The 20,296-nt window shown below is 43.7% G+C and overlaps 1 protein-coding gene across 1 annotated transcript; it reads left to right on the forward strand.

Moving 5' to 3' along the window:
- The first annotated feature begins 17,280 nt into the window (after positions 1–17,280).
- On the forward strand, positions 17,281–19,634 carry HSP70T-2 (heat-shock protein 70T-2). Its single transcript, XM_087696094.1, has one exon. It carries the CDS (start codon positions 17,396–17,398, stop codon positions 19,400–19,402), a length of 2,007 nt encoding a protein of 668 aa, XP_087552220.1. The 5' UTR covers positions 17,281–17,395; the 3' UTR covers positions 19,403–19,634.
- The last annotated feature ends 662 nt before the right edge of the window (positions 19,635–20,296 follow it).

The following is a 20,296-nucleotide window of genomic DNA, read 5'->3' on the forward strand; positions in this document are numbered from 1 at the left end:
TTCTTTGGCCAAGTCTTCGAGAGATTTATCCTCAAGCCTAGGCTTTAGGTGCTTTGGAAGGATTGGAGGTGTCAAGGATGTTTGTTGTGACATTCCTTCCAAAGGTGAATTGCTAAGGACATGTTCCACAATGGGTGTTGTCACGGCCAAAGGTTGTGACTGCTGTGGTCCTTGATTGGAAGTAGTGGTGGCTAGTTCAGTGGACTGGCTACCATTGGTAGACTGCGGTGTCAAGTCCTTAGGCAGATTAGAAGTGGTCGTGTCTTTTGTTGCCCTTTGCACATTCACTTGTGCAGGTTGAACAGCGGCATGAGGCTGCTGCTGCCGTGCTTCCCGTGTCCATTTAGGTGAAGAGGATGTAGGAGATTTGGGACTCCTACGTGGGCTTGGCACTGACTGGAGAATTTGCTCGTGATTGTTAGACGATTCTATCATTAGCTTTGTTGAGCAATTGGCCTTATCATGAGCAATGTTGTGCCTGTGGTGCTCATTATCCTCTTGGGAAGTCAAAGGCTCCTTGGGCACTAGTGGACCTTGTGCACGCTCGATAGTTACCTCTGATATATGCTTGCTAAGCACGCTAGGCTGAGGATCTAATTTTTGATAGGTCATGTTTGGTTTCTTGATTTCAATCATGAGGGGCTCAATCACTCCAATATTTTTGGTTCGAGACTTGGATTTTCGTTTAGGTTTCCTCCTACGCCTCTTTGCTTTTGACATAATTTGGGCTTCGGAGACAGAGGTGCCTGCATAATACCCTGGAGCACGAAGCAACGCCTTGGATATCCATCGCGGCGTTGTGCTAGCTCTCCCCATCAATGCCTTTGTCTATAAGGCTTGGGCTTCTTTTGTGGTCTTCTACGATATTTGTAAGTCCAAACCCTATCCTTGGCCTTGTCTCCTAACCTTTTTGTTTCAAGTATGGCCTCACTCACTAGTTCTCTCCGTTCAACCTGCGCTTGTATCAACTCTTTCAACAACTCCTTGTTCTCATTACTAGGCTTGCTTGGTATGTCAGAATGCTCCTTGCCCTTCCCTTGAGGTTTAGTGAGGTCACCCTTGCTAAAAGTCGTGATTATCCTTACACCTAGTAGTGTTAGGTGTATCCTCTGTGCTATATAGTCGGCTTCACACTTTGTTGCCTTTTTGAAGGGCATTCCTAGGAGGATTTCCTTTTCGCAATTCTTGCTATTTGGAGGAACATAGAACATGACTGGCAAGCTTTCTGTTTCAATAGTTACAAGGATTCTGCACTTCCCTAGAAGTGCTTGTGGGTGTTCCCCGTAAGGATTAAGAGTTGCATCAGTCAGTTTGAGCTCTGGTTGACCTAGTAGAGTCCATGCTTCGTAAGTCAAGATATTGAAATCTGCTCCTTCATCAATGAGAGCATCAACACTATGCTCTCTTTTTGCAGTGAGTTTGACCCTAAGATAAGCAGGTGACACTATGTCTTCATCTTCCGGGTCTTGGTTTACAGCTTCAAGCCTTCTGATACATGCCTTTGAGTCCCTAACTGCATAGTCAGATGTGGATTCTCTATTGAGGTCTTGGGTCATCTGTGCAGTGCTGCTCAAGGTACATCTATCGTCAGGATTGTCATGTCTAGTCATCCTTGCATTGATAGCTTGATGATGTTGCATTCTGCTTCAACTAGACGTAGTTTGAACACAATGTACATGTGTTCTTGTGGTGTGGCCTTTTTGCCCTTGATGGCTAGATTGGCCTGTTGAGGTTCTAGGGTCTTTGTTTGTCTTTGTTTGGGTATGGGCTTTTGTTTGTTGCTTTGCAAGTGAAGATCTATGCTTGTGTAGAGCCATTACTACACTAGGGCCTAATCCGGAGGACTTGTTGCGACGTGCGTTTTCCCGAAGGGCCGTTACGGTAAATACCATGCATGATTGGGAGGACCTCTGGTAGCTAATTTTTGAACTATTTGCTGTGGATTTTAGCCTAGTGATAGATCTATGATGTGCCTTTGGCTTTATACGATTCTGGAGTCTATTTTGGTGGTGGCAACTCAATTTTTGGCCAAAATGGAATTTTGGAAAAATTGCAGTTTTTGGGTCGAGTCCCAAGTTCGGCCGGCCGAGGGCCGAGTGGATTGAATGGGCCGAGTTGGTCGGGCCGAGTGGATCGCTCGGACGGGACGAGTTGATATCCGGGCCAAGTGGGCCGAATGTGAATGGGCCGAGTCAGCCAGTCGGGCCGAATGAGTTTTTGGGCCGAGTCGGCGGGGCCAAGGGCCGAATGGGAGTGGGCCGAGGGCCGATTCTGGGGTTCGGCCCAGAATGACCGTCACTTGGACGGGCCAAACGCGGCGCAATTTTGGCAGATTTGACGAATAATGCTTCGTTTTTTATGATTTTGGTCTTGAGGGGTCACACAAACTTCCAGAATGCAAGAATAGACATGAATGAAGGATTCTATACCCTTGGAATAGTAAATAAGCTCCAAAGTACAAATCGGCAAGCAAATCAAACCCTCTTTCCCTATTTTGACAGCAGAAACCCTAATGCTTATTTTTTTTGTTTTCTTTGTTTTCTCCTACTCTAATGCATCCAAATCACAAAGTAAATACCTACAGTACTCCATCTCACAACGTAAATCTCAAAAAAGCAAAAAACCTACTTGCCAAGGAGGTCGAATACCAACTTCAACCCCCTCACTTCCTACCTATCTCAAGCACCGGTTCGGGGAAAACCCTACTTCAATGCTCGATGTGGAGCGAGCAAGCACTCAAGGCTTGAATCCGTTGGTCTCGGCAACGGAACCAAAATGTAGTGGGAGCTCATGCTCAACCGCCAAGACCCACGGACCACTTATTGCTTCAAGCGTTTCAAGCTGAATGCTAATGGCTACCTCTCACATAGCCTACACGCTCTCATGCCTACCAGGTGTAGTGAGCTTACCTTCATGCCGATCGAGTTGCCTCCTCTCCCGCACACTCCGGTAGCTCCACGATCCAAGTGCAAGCTTCAAGCAAGCTCGATCCTCCCGCTCCAAGCTCCAAGCTCCATTGTTGCGAGCAAGATAAGAGAAGAGAAGAGAAGAGAAGAAGAGAGGAGAAAATGGAGAGCTTCTCCACCCCACGGTCCCTCACCCTCACACACTCACTTCCTCACACTCTCACACTCCCTCTCTCAAGCACAAGCTCAAGCAAGAAGAAGAAGAAGAGAAGAGCTATTTTTGGCCACACACAAGAATGAGCTTCTCATTCCACTTTTTGGCTTTTATACATGCCCTACTCCTCCTTGGGCGATCATCCCCTTTTTACATGATCGGCCATTGGCCTAGGTCCTCTTTTCATATTTCCTTCCTATCCTTCTTGCTTCTTCTCCACTGCCCGTCTATCTTTACAATTTGCACAGGAGAGAGCCTGGCACTCTTTTACAAGATTTCAGGGTGCACCTTTGTATTTTAAAATGCACCTTTCCCCTTTTGCATTTGCCTTGGACTTTTAAGGTTGCCCTTGAGCTTTTGGCCTTTTCTCCTCTTCTTTCTTCAGTCGAGCTACCTTTTTTCCGCCTTTGCTTGTGTCTTTTTTATTTCCTTTTGCTTTCTTCGTGTTGGGGTTAACACTGGAGTCAACTTCATCTTGTCCTTACGGATGGGGATTTTGGTCCTTTCGCATTCCTCACAATGCTTCATGAACTTAGCTGCATCACAGAAGAGGGTGGGCAACGACATTTGAGATTGCAGCACCTTATGTGTTGTAGCGTCTTCACTGAAGTGTCCTCCAGTAATTCCAACATGTGTTTCAGCAATGTACATCATGCATCTCATGCTCACACATGCATCTTTGCAATAACCCATCCTATCCTAGCTTATAGAGATGGCCGACTATTAACTGATAGGGCTGAATCTTGAGGATAAGGCATTGGGTGATGGTAAATCGACAATGACTCTGACTTTGGAGAAGTCTGTAGCAATGCCATTCTTAGACACTATGTGCCCTAGGATACATCCATGTTTTACCTAGAACTGGCACTTCAAGGGGTTCAAGGAGAGATTATACAATCTACACTGCTCAAAGACTATGCAAAGTTTATCTAGGTGTTCTCTCCAATTGGAGTGGTCACATAGATAATCAATGAACACCTTCAATTCTCGCCTAAGCATGTCTTTGAAGATCGCACACATGAGGCACTGAAAGGTAGCTGTTGCATTTGTCAGCCCAAATGGCACGACTATGTAGGCAGATATGCCCCATTCGGTTGCAAATGTTGTCATATATCTATCGTCAAGGTGGACCTACACTTGGTTGTAGCTTGAAAAGCCATTCAAGAAACTCTAGACTTCTTTCCCTGCTACTCTTTTGAGCATGTGCTTCGTGTAGGGTAGTGGATAATTGTCTCTCTCAGTCATAACATTGTCATTTTTATAGTTCACACACACTCGAATCTTTCCATTCTTATTCATGTAGGGAAATGGATAATTGCCTCTCTTAGTCACATCATTGACCTTTTATACTTCACACACACTCTAATCTTTCCATTCTTCTTCAAGACAATTACTATAGATGACACCCAATCCATTTGCTCAATTTCATAGATGAATCCAACCTTCAACAACTTATCCATCTCCTCCTTAATGGATTTTCTATGCTTTAGATTCATTAGGTATGGTCATTGCTTAACTGGTGTTGCATTGGGAGTCATAGGGATGTTATGAGGCACGACCTTCAGATCTACTCCTTTTAGCTCATATAAGGACCAAGCAAACACATACATGTACTCTCGTAGGAGAGCGATGAGATTGGCCTTCTCTTTCTCAGTCACACAGGTCATTTGCTACAAATACGAGTCGAGGCTTTTCCCCTTTTTGTGCTAAGTTAACTTCCTTTACCTTAGTAGACCCTTCTATCGGTTCGCTTGCCTATCCTTGCCTCTTAGCTCCCAACAAGATCACTACCCTATCACCCTATTTGAACTTCATAAAGCGCTTTGGTAGATCTTGGCGCTTCCTCTACTCTTTGTCTTTTGACCCTTGTGACTGCCTCCTCTTTTCCTCCAATTGCCTATGCCTTAGGTGGATTGGTAGGTCCCCTTTGGTGCATTTGGTTGTAGGTGGTCGGGGTATTTCCGGATCACTTTTGGAGCTCACTTTCAACTCAAAGTTAAACTTACAGCCTTTGCTAGAAGAAGGAGTTTTCCTCAGTGGTCACGCAACTCTGAGACGAATTCAGCTCTAAAGAGTGGTGTGGTACTAGGTTGAACTAATTTGGCTTGCTCATAGTCTATTACACCTAGGTGGTCCAGCCAAGTATGGTCACATTTCATCTTAATGACTTCCATTTCAATCCTAAAGACATTGGCTTTCCGTGGCTTGGAGTCTACTCATATCTATTCGATCACTCAACCATTTGTATTGTACTCTATTGTCTCAACCTCTTCCTTACTATTCCCATTTGTAGCGAAGTAGTCCGTACTCATCGTCTGAATTCTCATATTCTGACTACTCGTCATTTCCTAGGCTTCCACTCTCGGCCTTCTTTTCGTTTGTGATTAGTGCCCAATTGTACAATAGGTTCAAGTCATGCACTTTTGTCCATTGCCACCTTGGCTCCTCCATGAGGTCCTTAAGGGGTTTGAGATTGGCAGCTGGGTTGTGACGAGCTCTCTCATCGTGTTCAAGAATCCCCTAAAGTTTGAATTTGTTAGATGGAACATGGAAAGGACCAGGTGTAGGCCAACTGTTAGAGCTCCTAGCCATCATGCAGAGTGGTACTGATTGTATGGACCTACTCTTTGGCAGTTGAGATGGTGTGGCTTTGTGGGACTCATTGGCTGTCCTTGCCTTCTACTTATAATCCTCCTTGTCATTTGAGAATAATAGATCAATGGTGGCTAGCACATGCATCCTATCCCGCTCATCCTAGGGGCAAGGGATATACTTTGTTAGTGGCCCATAGGAATTTTTGACTTGTGATGTTCCTTTCAAGATGTCAGAGATGGATCGACCTGCATGGTCTTCCAAGTGTCCATCATCTTGACTCTTACAGATTCCACTCCAGGTGCCCAATCTTCTATCACTCATGCGCTTTGCATCCAGGGTCGGCATAGTAGGATGTCGTAGTCCACTCCCTTTATGACTATGAAGTTTATTGAGAACTGAACTCCTGCTATCTTCAAGGGTCAAATTTTTAGTACTCCAAATGGTCTAACCTTCATTCTGTTAGCCAGTGTGATATTAAACCTTGCAATCTCCATAGGTGGGTAACCCTAGGCCTACAAGACTGTATGGCTGAGCACATTGACTCTTGCTCCCATATCTATGATTCCTTTTCTCGTGGCGTCTCCTAGTATGATGACATGTAAGACTGCATGCATTTCTATGCCTTCCCAAAAAGCGTTTGCATATAAGGACTTAGATACTGAATTTAGGGTTAAGCTCGACAATTGCATTGTTGCGCCATGGTCAGGCAAGCCAATCAGTCCAAGCTTGTTAGGTTCTTCTATCCATTGCTTCAACACTTGCCATAATGTTGGGTTCTACTTAAGAAACTCTCCCAAAGGCAGAGTCATAGGGGCTGATATCAATGTCGTGAGCAGATTGCCAATTGCTTGCTTCTTATTAGGCTTTATGCTCTTTTGCCAATGATTTTGGGTGGTTTTCTTGCTTGTGGCATCTAGGCTTTGTGGTGCTACTTGGGGTGTGGATGTGTCTCTCAATCTTACCCGCATATGTGAGACTGGTGTGCTACCACTAGAGAGCTCATCGATCTCATCTTCAATGATGGGTTCAACATCCTTTAGGTGCTCTTAGGCTTCTCTCACCCACTCCTTGACCTTATCTACTATAGCCAATTGGTGCCTTGGGTTGGGATACTCCCCAACCTTGGCATTCCCCCTTTTGTGTTGTCTTAGGAGTAGATGTTTCTGCTTTAGCCTCTGTGACTTGTTCCCCTTGGGTAATGTGGTGGTACTATCTATCTTGAGCATAACCTTCCCCTCAACCCTTTTTCTCCTTCTCCTATGGCTCTTCTTTTCTATTAAAGTTGCATCAAGGTTGTTAGGTCCAAGTAATGAAACATGGGCATGCTTAGTTTGTGTTCAGGCCATGACATTCAAAAGAATCGGCGTGGCCTCACAATCAAGTGTCTCAACTCTGAATAGCCCCAATGGTACAGATGGCACGATTGCCAAACTAATGGAGGTTTTTTGCCTAGGGTACTCAACATACAAGTGTGTGATTCCACACTCTAGACTTATCAAGTCGATCTTGTCTTGATTTGCTTGCTCCCTTTTGAGGCAGTGAGATGAGACATGCTCGGGGTGACCACAAGTCCAGCATGTGATGGGTTCTTGGTTTTTCCCTCCTAGGCCTTTGTCTCTTTCCCTGCCAAACACCATCACTAGCATTGGTGTGAAATCCATCAAGATGGCGTCACCCTCTTTGTCATATGAGATGTAAAGGTTTATGTACTCTTCGTCCTCATTTGTCTCCTCTATGTAATGTATTAGAGTGTCACTTGATGGATGAGTTACAATGGGTCCAGATGATCTCAGTATCCCTGCAGGGTTGATATCCATCCTAGGGATGACTGGCTTTGAGTCATTGGGTGATGGAAGGGCTAATGGACCTCCCCTTCCAAATTTTGGCGGCCTATTCTCTAGCTAATATGGCTTGTACAATTGTAGGTATGGAAATCATCTCGACAATCTCCAATGCATTGAATTGTGGCCAAATCTACTACAATTAGCACATGGTCTCGGCAGTCTAGGATCTAGGGACTCGGCTAGAAGGGGATTTTCCATGCAATGCATGCATTGCATGTGAGGTTGTGTGGGCCTTCTCATCATCTCTTGAAGGTTAGCCAACTCTAGCTTTATGTCCGCCGACTCCTAGCTCCTCTAGTCAACACTCTTTCCCTTATCCTATGTGCTCTGGCTAGATCTTTTGCCAATGGTCGTAGTTCTCTTTGAGGATCTAGAGGCAGTGCTATCTTGAGTTGTGACTCTCGAGCTTCTCTCCTTGAGCAGGTCATCCACACATATGGTTTCTTCGAAGACCCTAGCTAGCACGTCCCTCTGTAGGTTCGAGTTGCTCACCAAGGCCTTGTAAAGATCTTTTCTTCGGATTCCATTTATGAATATAGTGGAGACCGCTCATTCATTAGGTCATTTTGTGATTGTGATTCTCTAAAAAAAGAGACTCTACATGTGAGTGATGTAGTCTCAGATACCCTCGTCCCTTTGGCTGATGTTCATCTCAACAACTTGACAATGAGGTTGTCAGAGTATATCACCTCATAGAATCTCTTGATGAATAGATTCTTGAGGTTATTAAAATTATTAAGTTTGGCATTATCTAGACTAGTATACCATGTCTATCCTTCATCTCCTAGGCAAAGTCTGAAAGCTTGTGCACATTGAGTAAGGCCTGTGAGGCCATTCACTTCTCATACTTGCTCAAACTGCTCTATGAAAGTATATAGGTCATTGCTAGGTTGATACTTGTTGAGTTGCTTAGCAACCGCATGTATCTTGGTTTGGCTCTTAGAGTTTGGGGTGATTTCTAGCCCCGATAGCAACGTAGTTACTAGGGTTGCTTCGGTCTACTCTGTAGCAGTTGTATTATCTAAGAGTCGCTTTATAAGAAGCTCACTCAGTGTAAGATCTGCCTCTAGCTCTCTCTCCCTTTCAGCATTTGGTTCTACCCTAGTTCTATTGGTGAGAGCCAAGATGCATTGGACCTCACACATTTCTATGTTTTGTCTTAGCTTTTGAGCTCGTTGCTCTTGGTTGTAGGTGACTATGCTTTTCTTGCCAACTTTCTCTCTTCCTCAAGATTGGCTATGATCTCCTCGACGGGTCTACCATTTCACCATTTTGGTTTGCAGGTCACACTGGTTTACAAGATGCTGGATATCGGTTGGGAATTCCTTCAAGTTGAGTTCATCATCTCTAGGGTTGGTGCTTGTTAGTGTAATGCCGTCGGTTTCTTGAGCAACTAGGATATCGATCAAGTTGATCAGATTGAACAAAGTTGCATCCCTAATTGTGCTGGGTCTTTGTTGCTCCCTAAGCGGCTTGATGACTCAAGCCTCTCAACCTTCAATGATAGGTTTTCTTGGATGCTTGTTTGGCATCTGGGGGTCTCCTCCTACTAGTGGGTTCATTGACCTATGTTATCTTGTGTGAGTTCCTTGTTATTAAAAACAATCCTCAATGTTACATGCACTTAGATGATCGAGTGTTGCTTATCAATGTGCACTGTGCAAAATCATGCTTTCTACTTTTTTGGTGCACTCTAAGTGTTTAAGTGATGCGGTGTGTAAGTTCAATGGAAGCAACGTTGATCATACTCTTTCTAATTAGTTTCAGCTAATTATAGCTTCTTCTTATGGGTGACAACCACTCCTAATGGTCCATTCTAGTCTCTACTACGTTCTAGATGCGTTATCTAAGGGATAGCATGTTTGGCTAGCTAATTTGGGTCTTTAGTGGGATAAGCCACTAATGGTTGGTGACTGCAGTCATTTCTCGACCTCAGGTTGCGATTCTTGAGTCTATCGGCTCTATGAGTCATTCTATGCATCTAAAGTCCTACAAGGGTGTTGCTTAGCTTGGACTCGGGCTTTGCTAGCCCTAGGATGGATTTGATGTGCTAGAAATGTTGCTCTATCTACTTGTCCGAGTTGAAGTGTCCAAGTTGCAGACTCGGGTATTCGAGTTCGAGTCACCTGCCCGTCTAAGTGTGATGCCTCGACCATTTGAGGTTGAATGTGTGGCCATTTGAGGCTGACTTGTTCGAGTCTTGTACTTGGACGATTTTGTGGTTGTTCGAATGGATTGTGACTCGGATTGTCCGAGTTTGTCAAGACCATTCGAGGCCATAGATATCGTCTGAGTGTGATGACGAGGTCCTAGAATGGCAAAAAATCAATTAAATACTCCTCACACCTACTTTAACATTACAATAGGATCTTGACTATGATCAATTAGCATCAAATAACACTCAGATCATAGTTGTAGGGCTCAAGGATGTGGGGATGTGAATTGGTGAGAAAATCAGTGCTCCTACCTTGTAGCTCTTTCTCTCTCTCTCTCTCTCTCTCTCTCTCTCTCTCTCGACTAAATACACACAAATGAGCTCTCTCCCCCTCTTCTTGGCCTCTTAAAACCCTTCTCTCTTGCTTTGTTACTTCCCCCTTCTCTCTCTTTGCTCCCTAAATGAATTTAAGGCATTTTTCTCTTTGTTTTACCCTGTTTTAAGAGCAGTAACCCTATTGTTTGTTTCCCTTCTTTTCCTTGTCTCTTCCTATCGTAATGTATCCGAAACATAAAGTAAGCACTTATGCTACTCCGACCTACTCTCCCAAATCTTAAAAACCAAAAAACTTACATGCAAAGGAGATCAAATGCCCTCTAACTCGCTCACTTCCTACCCATCTCAAGCATTGGTTTGGGGCAAACCCTATTTTAATGTTCGATTCAGAGCACTTAAGCACTCAAAGCTTAAATCCGTAAGTCTCGGCAACCAAACTGTGGGAGCTCATGATCGACTGCCAAGACCCACGGACCGCTTGTTGTTTCAACGTTTTAAGGCAAGTGCAATGGCTACCTCTCACATAGCTATGCGCACTCCCCCACCTATAAGTATAGTGAGCTTACCTTCATGCCCGATTGAGTTGCCTTCTTTCACAAGCTCTCTGATAGCTCTATGATCAAGGTGCAAGCTCAAGCGAGCTCGATCCTCAAGATCCAAGCTCCATTGCCATGTGCGAGAGAAGAGAAGAGAAGAGAATAGAAGAAGGAGTGAGGAGAAGATGGAGAGCTTCTCCATCACAGTCCCTTACCCTCACACACTCACGCCCTCACTCCCTCACTCCCTCTCTCAAGCACAAGCACAAGCACAAGCAAGAAGAAGAAGAAGAAGAATAAGAAGAGAGTTAGCATTGGCCACACATAAGAATGAGCTTCTTCATTCACTTTTTGCCCTTTATACATGCCCTACCTCCTCCTCAGGAGCCCATCCCTTTTTTACATCATCGACTATTTTAGCCTAGGTCCTCTTTTCCTATTCCCTTCCTATTTACATTGTTCCTTCACCCATGCCCATCTACCTTTACAAATTGCATGGGAGGGAGCTTGGCGCTCTTTTACAAAAAATTACGGTGTGATTTTATATTTAACATGCGCCTCTCCCATTTTGCACTTGCCCTAGAATTTTAAAGTTGCTCCTACGCTTTTCCTACTATTTTTTTTGTTGGATCACCTTTTTCCACTTTGTTCTGCATCTTTTGATTTTCTTTCTCTTTTTTTTTTGCTTTCTTTGCACCAGGGTTAACTCTTTCAGTATTGGCTTCTTAATTTGAGGGTTTTCTTTCATGTTACCCTATATCTCCCTTACTCTCATAGCTATCGTGCTGTTACGGCTTTTGTTAGACTAGGAGATGAAACTTCATTAGATATCATTGGCATAGGTGATATTAAACTACAATTTGATATGGGTGCTCCTTTTGTACTTCATGATGTATGTCATATCTTGGCTTTAGCAAGAAGCCTTATTTTAGTTGGAGAATTAGATGATGATAGGTACCATGTATCTTATGGTGATCCTTCATGGAAGATCAACTGGGGGAGTCTTATTTTTGCTAGAGGTGCCAAGGTTGGCAATCTTTGCCCTTTTTTTGTTTCTAGGTCTATTGACCATGTAGTAGATGCGACCAATCTTTTGCATATACCTTTATGGCATCATTGCCTTGGGCACATGCCTTTGAAAGGAATGAAAGTATTGACCAATTTGCAATATATTTCAGTATTAGATTACTCTTATTTTGATTCATGTAATCATTGTCTATGTGGCAAGCAAATTCATAATTTGCATAAGAAGTCTAGTTCTACACGTGTAAATGAGCCTTTGATTTTAGTGCATTTTGATGTTTCAAAGCACATGAACATGACTATTTAGAAAGAATTCATGATTTGTATAAGAAGTTAGATTCTACACGTGTGGATGAGCCTTTGATTCTTGTGCGTTCTGATGTTTCGCAGCACATAAACATGCCTATTTAGAAAGAGTTCATAGTATGCTGAGTCATGCAAGTTTACTACATCACTTTTGGGTTGAGGTAGTTATGACTATCGTGCATCTCATTAATAGATCCCCATGCATTGCTTTTGGTAGTAGAGTTGTTGTTAGGTTATAGAGGAGGTATGGTATGAAAAAACTCCACCATATGCTTATTTGAGAGTCTTTGGATTTGAGGCTTTTTGCCAAGGACAAGCACAACAAGTTGAATCCAAAGTCTGTCAAATGTGTATTTCTTGGATATGGTGATGTAGGTGAGATGAGCTATCATCTTTAGGATTTGTAGGATTGGAAGGTTATCTATATCCATGATGTTGTGTTTCATGAAGAGAGGATGCATAAGTAGCATGAGTAGGTAGTTGAGGTACACATGTTGGTCTTTCAAGAGGAGCCTCATGTTACCATGTGCAGGATCATACTACTAGATAGAGAGGATATGATATACATGCTCCACAATTAGCTTTGAGATGCTTTGCCTAGAGCTTCACATCCTGTTGACTGCTATGAGCCCTCTATGGATTATGTCATGGTGACAGACTCTACTGAACCACTTACCTATGAGGAGGCTATGTGTAGAGGTGATTCTCATTCTTGGGAGAGGGCTATGGAATTAGAGTTTAAATCACAGCATAAGAACCATACATGGGACTTAGTTTCCTTGCCTGATGGGAAACTACATTGCCATGGAAATGGATATGCAAGTTGAAGAGTGCCCCTATTCACCCTAAGCTAGTATATAAGGCAAGATTGATTGCAAAGAATTTTAAGCAAGAGCATGGTATTGAATTTGATGAAGTCTTTTCTTCTATAATCAAGTTGACTACCTTACGCTTGGTATTGGCCTTGGTTGCTCAATTGGATCTGGATCTTTATCAAATGGATGTTAAGATAACTTTCCTACATGGAGACTTACGTGCTGAGATTTATATGTAGCAACTTAAGGGCTTTGCTTGCAATAAGTTTGATGCTTTTATGCATTCATAGGGATATTCCCACAGTGATATGAATTTGTGTTTATACACAAAGAAGGCCAATGATGGTAGCCTTATAATCTTGGTCCTTTATGTTGAGGATATGCTTATAATAGCTGGGAGTGCTCATGTTGGGCTAGATCTTCAAAGACTTAGCTCAATAAGAGCTTTGAGATGAAGGACATGAATATGCACATTACGCACAATTGCTCCAAGGGACTTCTCTAGTTGTTCCAAAAGGAGTACATTCATAGAGTATTTGAATAATTCCATATGTAGGATGACAAGCGTATTGGCTATCCTTTACCTTCTCATGTGAAGGTTAGTCAAGCCAATTGTTTGCAGTCAAATGATGAGAGAGCCAAGATGGCCAAGGTTCCATATGTATCCGTAATGGAAAATTTGATATATGCCATGATAGTCACTCATCCTAACATAACATTTGTGGTGGGAGTTGGTGGCATGCTATATGGAAACACTAGGTAGGCGGCATTGGGATGCCGTGAAGGGTATTATGAGATACCTAAGAGGCACAACACACACACACACACACACACACACACACACACACACACACACACACACACACACACACAATATATATGCTATGGTAGCTAGGATACAAGAATTGTGGGCTACACTGACTCAAATTATGTAGGACATTTAGACAATAGGAAGTCCACCTTTGGGTATATCTTTACCTATGCTCGAGGTGCTATCTCTTGGATGTCCACGGGGATAAAATGCATGGCCTTGTCTACTATTGAGGCTAAGTACATTGAAGCCACTGAGGCTTGCAAGGAAGCCCTATGGTTAGACCATTTGCTTGTGGATCTTGGTATGATGATGATTCCTACACTACATTCGGATTCAATGAGTACCATTCAATTGGTTCGTAATTTGGTCTTCATCAGGAGACCAGGTGTACAAGAGAGCTCATAGTAATGTAAAGGCTCCATTGAGTGATCCAGTGATACACAGATCTAGCAGGGACAAATACCCTGTTAAGAGATTTGGTTTTGAAGGTTATGCAGCTCACCATTATGTCTATATGGTGAAACTAGTTGAGGATGTTGAGCCCACATGTTTTGAGGAGATTGTTGGTCATGCTCATTGGGATGCAACAATGGATGAGGAGATGGCTGCATTAGAGGCCAATAAGACTTGGGATCTAGTATCATTGCCGAAGGGCAAGAAAGCTATTGGATGTAAGTGGGTTTATAAGATTAAGCACAATGCAGATGGTTCTATTAGTAGGTACAAAGCTAGGCTGGTTGCAAAAGGCTATGCCCAGACATATGGCTCCAATAGGAATCTTGCAGATCTACTCACTAAAAGTCTCCTAGTGGAATGATATACCTTCCTTAGGAGGTTGATGGGTGTAGGATAAGATGATGTCTTTTCTCATCCTATTGTACTATGTGTACATATTGTACTTTTCTCTTTCCCCCCCCCCCCCCCCCTTTTACTCCTCACTAAGGCACATTCGCCTTTAAGTGGGAGGTTGTTGGGAGTAAAGGTACCTATGCCTAGCCACTCACATTTACTCATTGTACATTGTACATGCACACATGTACACTACAAGTGGTGGGCACCCATCATTGTTACTTTATATTTTATTCTTTCAATGATTATTGACTAAAGTAAGATGGGTCACACATTGTGATTATTCGGGTTTCCACATACAGTGTCTCTCTCTCTCTCTTACTCTCTTGCTCCATCTGCATAGCTTTTGCTTTTGCTTGTGTGCTTCCACTGGGGCTCTACCTTTCGTGTGAAACCAAAAGCACAAGTAAAAGCTTAAACCAGGCAGGTGCATTGTCAAGTGACAATAGTGGCAATTTATGCAGTCCATGCATCGGTCCCTCCCAAATTTAAAGCAATTGACTCCTAGCATGAAATTAGGAATGCTTATCTTCTATGTGGATGCATGCATTGAGAGGAGGAAAGCTACAAAAATACCATACTGAATCATAGCCCCAAAACACACTTACCTAGGTTATGGGAAGTCTTGTGTCACAGATGTGTCATTTTTTCTCTCAACATTTATCTCTCTCTATATATTTATTTATTTATTTATGCATGCATGCATGCATGTAGATTATATTGATAGAGGAGGGTTTGGAGCCAGTTTAGCTAGAGTATTAATGCCAATATTACTTTATGCAAATGACATTGTGCTTATATTTGACTTCACCTAAGGGACTACAGAGACACTTAGATGCACTATTTTCCTCTTGTAGACATAGAGATCTTAAGGTGAAGCTTGAGAAAACCAAGTCTATCAAAGGGCCATAATTTACTTGGAGAGAGACATCGGAGGCTCCACTAGTACGAGCATATATAGCATAAAGTGCATTCAAGAGATAGGGTGCCCACATACAATTTTGCAAACCATGCACCAAGGTGTGGCTCTTTCATACACCAGTTACACCCACACTCCTTTGTGAGGTAGCCATTTGGGGCCCAAGCCGCTATCGCACAAGAAGACAACCATTGACTATGATTGGCCAAACATGGATTTCATGATCGATGGGAGCATAGCATTGGTTTCATCTAGATAGGTAGTGGAGGGTGATAGACATTGTTGATATATGCATCACGTGTAGATTGACACCTTATGTCCTGCGATTACAACTTGGACTGCCTCACACTTGAGCTTAGTTGATGAGAGCTCAACCATATCGTCACAGTAGATATACTAAGTCTAGATATAGAGAGGACTTGGATTAGACCTCTTTTCCCACATGGCACACGAGGGTGGTACACTATCAGAGCTATATTCCCCACATGGCACGAGGATGGTATACTATCATAGCAATTTCCTTTAGCTCTTTGGGAATGGTCTTATCACCTAACCAAGCTATATGGATACTCAACTGCCACATGGGTCATGTACATCTATTAGGCAAATCCTCACATCAATGCATTACTTAAGGATTGAAATAAGAAGATATGAAGGTATGGAGATTAGACCACATGTGCCAACTTTGTAACAAAGAGCCAAAGATTGAGAAGCATTACATATATCAATGTACAAAATATTATGATATTGGAGGGTGATACTATCGTCTGTTTTGAGAGGATTTTGGCTCTCTGTGAGAAGTGTGATATAGTTTGAGGATCAGAGATGTTTGCAAATTTTTTCTTTTAGGGCTTCAGAGGCATAAAATTGATATTCTACAGAATAGAAGCTCCCTACAACCAGGCATGATTAGATAGAGGGGTTTACTAACATTTTCACTACCACATAATTAGGCATGGGATTAGCCACCACTTCTAATACATAGTCAATAGGGATACATCATAGAGGAGCTTCATCTTCATGGGGCAACTCCTTGGTAGAGCACTAGCACTCAGTTGAGTGAGACACCCATATCCACCTACGAGGAGGCCTAGTCACCCTTATCATCGACAAATTAGAGTTATGATTGATGACCATAGCAAATGCTAAAGCATTTCAACCACACATACCTATATTTCCACCCAATGGAGATATTTCATTAAGGAGAGGAGCCTTTTCTATCCTTTTTTCTTCTCCTCTTTCTTAATAGTATCACTTACATATGCATCATATATATATTCTTCCAAAGACCTAACATCTAGTCTCATAGGCACATCTTTTATCATTCATTTTTTAGGATGAGAGATACAATTCTTTGTATGTTTTGAAGTAGTCTCATAGGCCACAATGGCCTTTTAGAGACATTAATATACTCTCTCTCTCTCATTTTAGACAACATCAAAATGGGTACGAGAAAAGATCAAAACCAAAAGCATAAATTAGAAGCAGTAGAGTCCAACATAAAGCACCAAGTGTCAGTGTTGTGGCTTTCTTGTGGACTAGATGCTTTGTAACTACGTTGAAAAAGGAGGAGGGGAAGGTAGCAAGCTCTTCCAACTACCCATTTAGAGGCAACAAAGGGGGAGAAGTGTAGGTGTAGCACAACTTAGCGCCCCATGTTTGCAATGAAGCGGGTCGTGTCAAGTCTAAATGTGCAAGCATAGGAATCACTTTGGGAGGGAAGCTACCCTCAATGTGGTACCTTCCCTATTTTGGTAGAGGGTTTCGCCGGGGGGAAGGGGGGGTTAGCCCTGCTCCATATCCAAGGCCTGGTTTTTTGGGAAAACCTGAAATGGTGTGGGGGTTTTGGATTTTCTCAAACAACCAGGTTCAAACCACTTTGCTCCCCAGCGCGTGAACAGGTCCCTTGTTTTCTAGTGAACACTGGTCCCAAATCCAATATTCTTTCCTCTCCCCTCCCCCTTTCCTCCTCTTCTTGTTCTTCTCACATGGAAGGACTCTTCTTCCATATTCTGGATGTTTCCAGGCCTTCTCAACCGAAAAACCTCCCTGTAAAGCCCCTCTCTCTCCCGACGGGCCTCTGATGCAACGTTTCCTGTATTCTTTTCTCGTTTGCCTCTCAAGTTTACGCACGCCTCCCATCCCTTCCATTCAGCCAGCAGAAGCTCTCATTCGTACTTTCCCAAACCCTAATTCCAGGCTTCTTCCCCTCTCACAGCTCCATCTTACACCCTCCCTGCCTCAGTCGTTTCCATTTCTATCGGCCTTCTTTTCCAGTCCCATCCTGCCTTCTGCAGTTCGCATTTCACCCTCCCTCTCAGTTTTTGTGTCTGCTGCATTTCTATCTGCCTTTCATTCATCCTTCATGGCCGAGCCCAGCTACCTCGTTGCATCTGACAGTGAGGATACCTCGTCTGTCCCCATCGGTGATGCCGCCATCGGCATTGACCTCGGCTCCAGCCATTGCTCCGTGGCCGTCTGGCGCAACTCACAGGTTGAGGTCCTTTCGAATCCTCGTGGCCTCAAGCGTATGCCCTCACACGTCCTCTTCCGGCGAGATATCCCTTGCAGCGGTGTCAGCTCCTCCATCTCAGATGCAGACCTCGCCTCCGGCAGTGCCATCTACAATGTTAAATGCCTCGTTGGGAGGATGGACACCGACCAGGTGGTGCAGAACATGCATGATTGTCCCTTCCTGTTGCAGACCTTGGACATCGGCGCCAGGCCTTTCCTAGCAGCACTTGTCAATGATGTTTGGCGGTGCACCACCCCTGAGGAAGTGCTTGCCATTGTGCTCGTGGAGCTCCGAGCTATGGCAGAGTCGCAGTTAGGCAGGATGATCAGGTCAGTTGTCCTAACAATGCCGGCTTCTTTCAGCAGGTTTCAGCAAACTCGCATTGAAAGGGCATGTGCCATGGCTGGTCTTCATGTTCTTCGCTTGATGCCGGAGCCTACAGCTGCTGCACTTCTCTATGCGCAACAGCAGCAGCAGGCAAACTGTGGTAATTTAGGGAGTGGGGTTGAGAAGAATGCTTTGATTTTTAATATGGGAGCCTGTTTTTGTGATGTGGCCATCGCAGCCACAGCAGGGGGAGTCTCTCAGATCAAGGCTCTTTCGGGGGAAAGCTTCGGAGGAGAGAACATGGTGCAGAACTTGATCAAGTACGTGCTGAAAGAAATTGATGCATCAGCAGAGGAGAAGCTAGGGTTCCGTTCTTCCAAACTATCCATTCAGTTGCGGCCCATTGTTGAGAGGGCCATACATGCACTGTCATCTGCGCAAACTGCAGACATTGAAGGGGAAGTAGCAGGAAAAAGGATCTCGAGAACCATCACTCGTGAGGAATTTGAGCATGTGAATGTAGAATACTTCCAGAAATCTGAAGCCCTGGTCATGCGATGCCTAGGCCAAGCACAGCTGGATGCCGACAGTCTGTCAGATATCATTCTTGTGGGGGGTTGTAGCTACATCCCAAGGCTGCGTTCCACGGTCCAGAATATATGTGGTGGCAGACAGATTTATCAAGGCATTGATCCTTTGGAAGCTGCAGTTCGAGGTGCCGCCATGGAAGGAGCTATTGCATCTGGCCTGGTAGATCCTTTAGGCAAGCTAGACCTGCTGACAATTCAAGCCATGCCGCACAGTCTTGGGATCAGGGTTGCTGGAGATGAATTTCTCCCCATTTTGCAGAAAAATGTTACAATCCCGGCCAGAAAAGACATCACTGTTACTACTAGCCATGACAATCAAGCTGAGGCTGTGATAATAACCTATGAAGGAGAGAGCCAAAGAGCTAGCGAGAACCATCTATTAGGTTTCTTTAAGCTTTCTGGAATCCCACCAGCACCAAAGGGAGTGCCAGTGATAAGCGTTTGCATGGATGTGGATGCCTCTGATGTGCTACGGGTAATGGCAGGAGTGTGCTTGCCTGATGCTGAGAAGCCTGTTGTCTCTCTTGTGGAGGTGAGGATGCCTACTGTTGATGATGGACATGGCTGGTGTTCTGATGCAATTTGGAGCAAGTATGGGTCCTCACTCGATGTCGATCTCATTCCCAGGCCACCGCTGACCCCAACTCAGAAGAAGTAATGAGCTTTCAAACACACAGTGACTAAAAGCTCATATAATACCCCTCATAATTCCCACGTTTTTAACAAATTGTGAATAGAGCATCTAATGGATGATGGTGTTACTGTCGTTTACAATTTTGTGAATAGGTCATCCAATGGATGATGGTGGTACCGTTGACCTGTTACAGTGAAATGTCAGGGAAATGTAGTTGAGTGTCATTACTTGCCTATTTTCTGCTATTTGCCTTCTTCATGACAGGACGCTTGGCTGCATGTATTTGTGACATTACTGTCTGAAGTTAGGTGTTTTCTTCCTCTATTGGGACTTTGTTATAAGAATGTCACACGTTTTTGAAAATCTAATGGCCTATTGGATGAGGAGGCCAACAGAAATCAGAGCCTTTTGTGTTTGTGTTTCTTTTGTTTTCCCCCTGGATAATACAGTTCCACAGTAAGACAGATAAATAAGTTGGAAGGACGTGCCTTTCTGCTTTGGTGTAGTTATGTGTAGGCATCGGAACTGCACGATTGAATGAAAATGTTTACACGAGGCAAAACGGTTTCTTTCTTTTTTTCTCTGCAGTGCGGATATACCAACCTCCATCCAAAGTAGGACATGGGATATCTACTACACAAGGTGATAATCACAATGGCTTATAAATATGCAGTTAGTTGAGTCTTGCTAAGTAGTTAGTATCATGGGAATGGATGTTAGTCCCCGTTAGAATAGCATCACGACATTGAACGTGATGTGTGCTCCATTCTAATGTGTACTCCAGTCTAATGGAGCTTTTATGGTGTGTGAAAGGATTTCTAGGACTGCCTGAAGTGGCACTGTAAAGATGGAGATCATGAGGAGGGAGAGTGTTCTCATAACACGTTATGAAGTGGCCTCTTGCACGCCTAACGTTTT

The sequence above is a fragment of the Lygodium microphyllum genome, chromosome 16, assembly GCF_053477565.2.
Source record: "Lygodium microphyllum isolate KBCC chromosome 16, Lygodium_microphyllum_v1.1.10, whole genome shotgun sequence".
Lineage (NCBI taxonomy): Eukaryota > Viridiplantae > Streptophyta > Polypodiopsida > Schizaeales > Lygodiaceae > Lygodium > Lygodium microphyllum.

Excerpts from the sequence above, each read along its gene's own strand:
- HSP70T-2 (XM_087696094.1), top strand. The coding sequence starts at position 17,396 with ATGCAACGTTTCCTGTATTCTTTTCTCGTTTGCCTCTCAAGTTTACGC.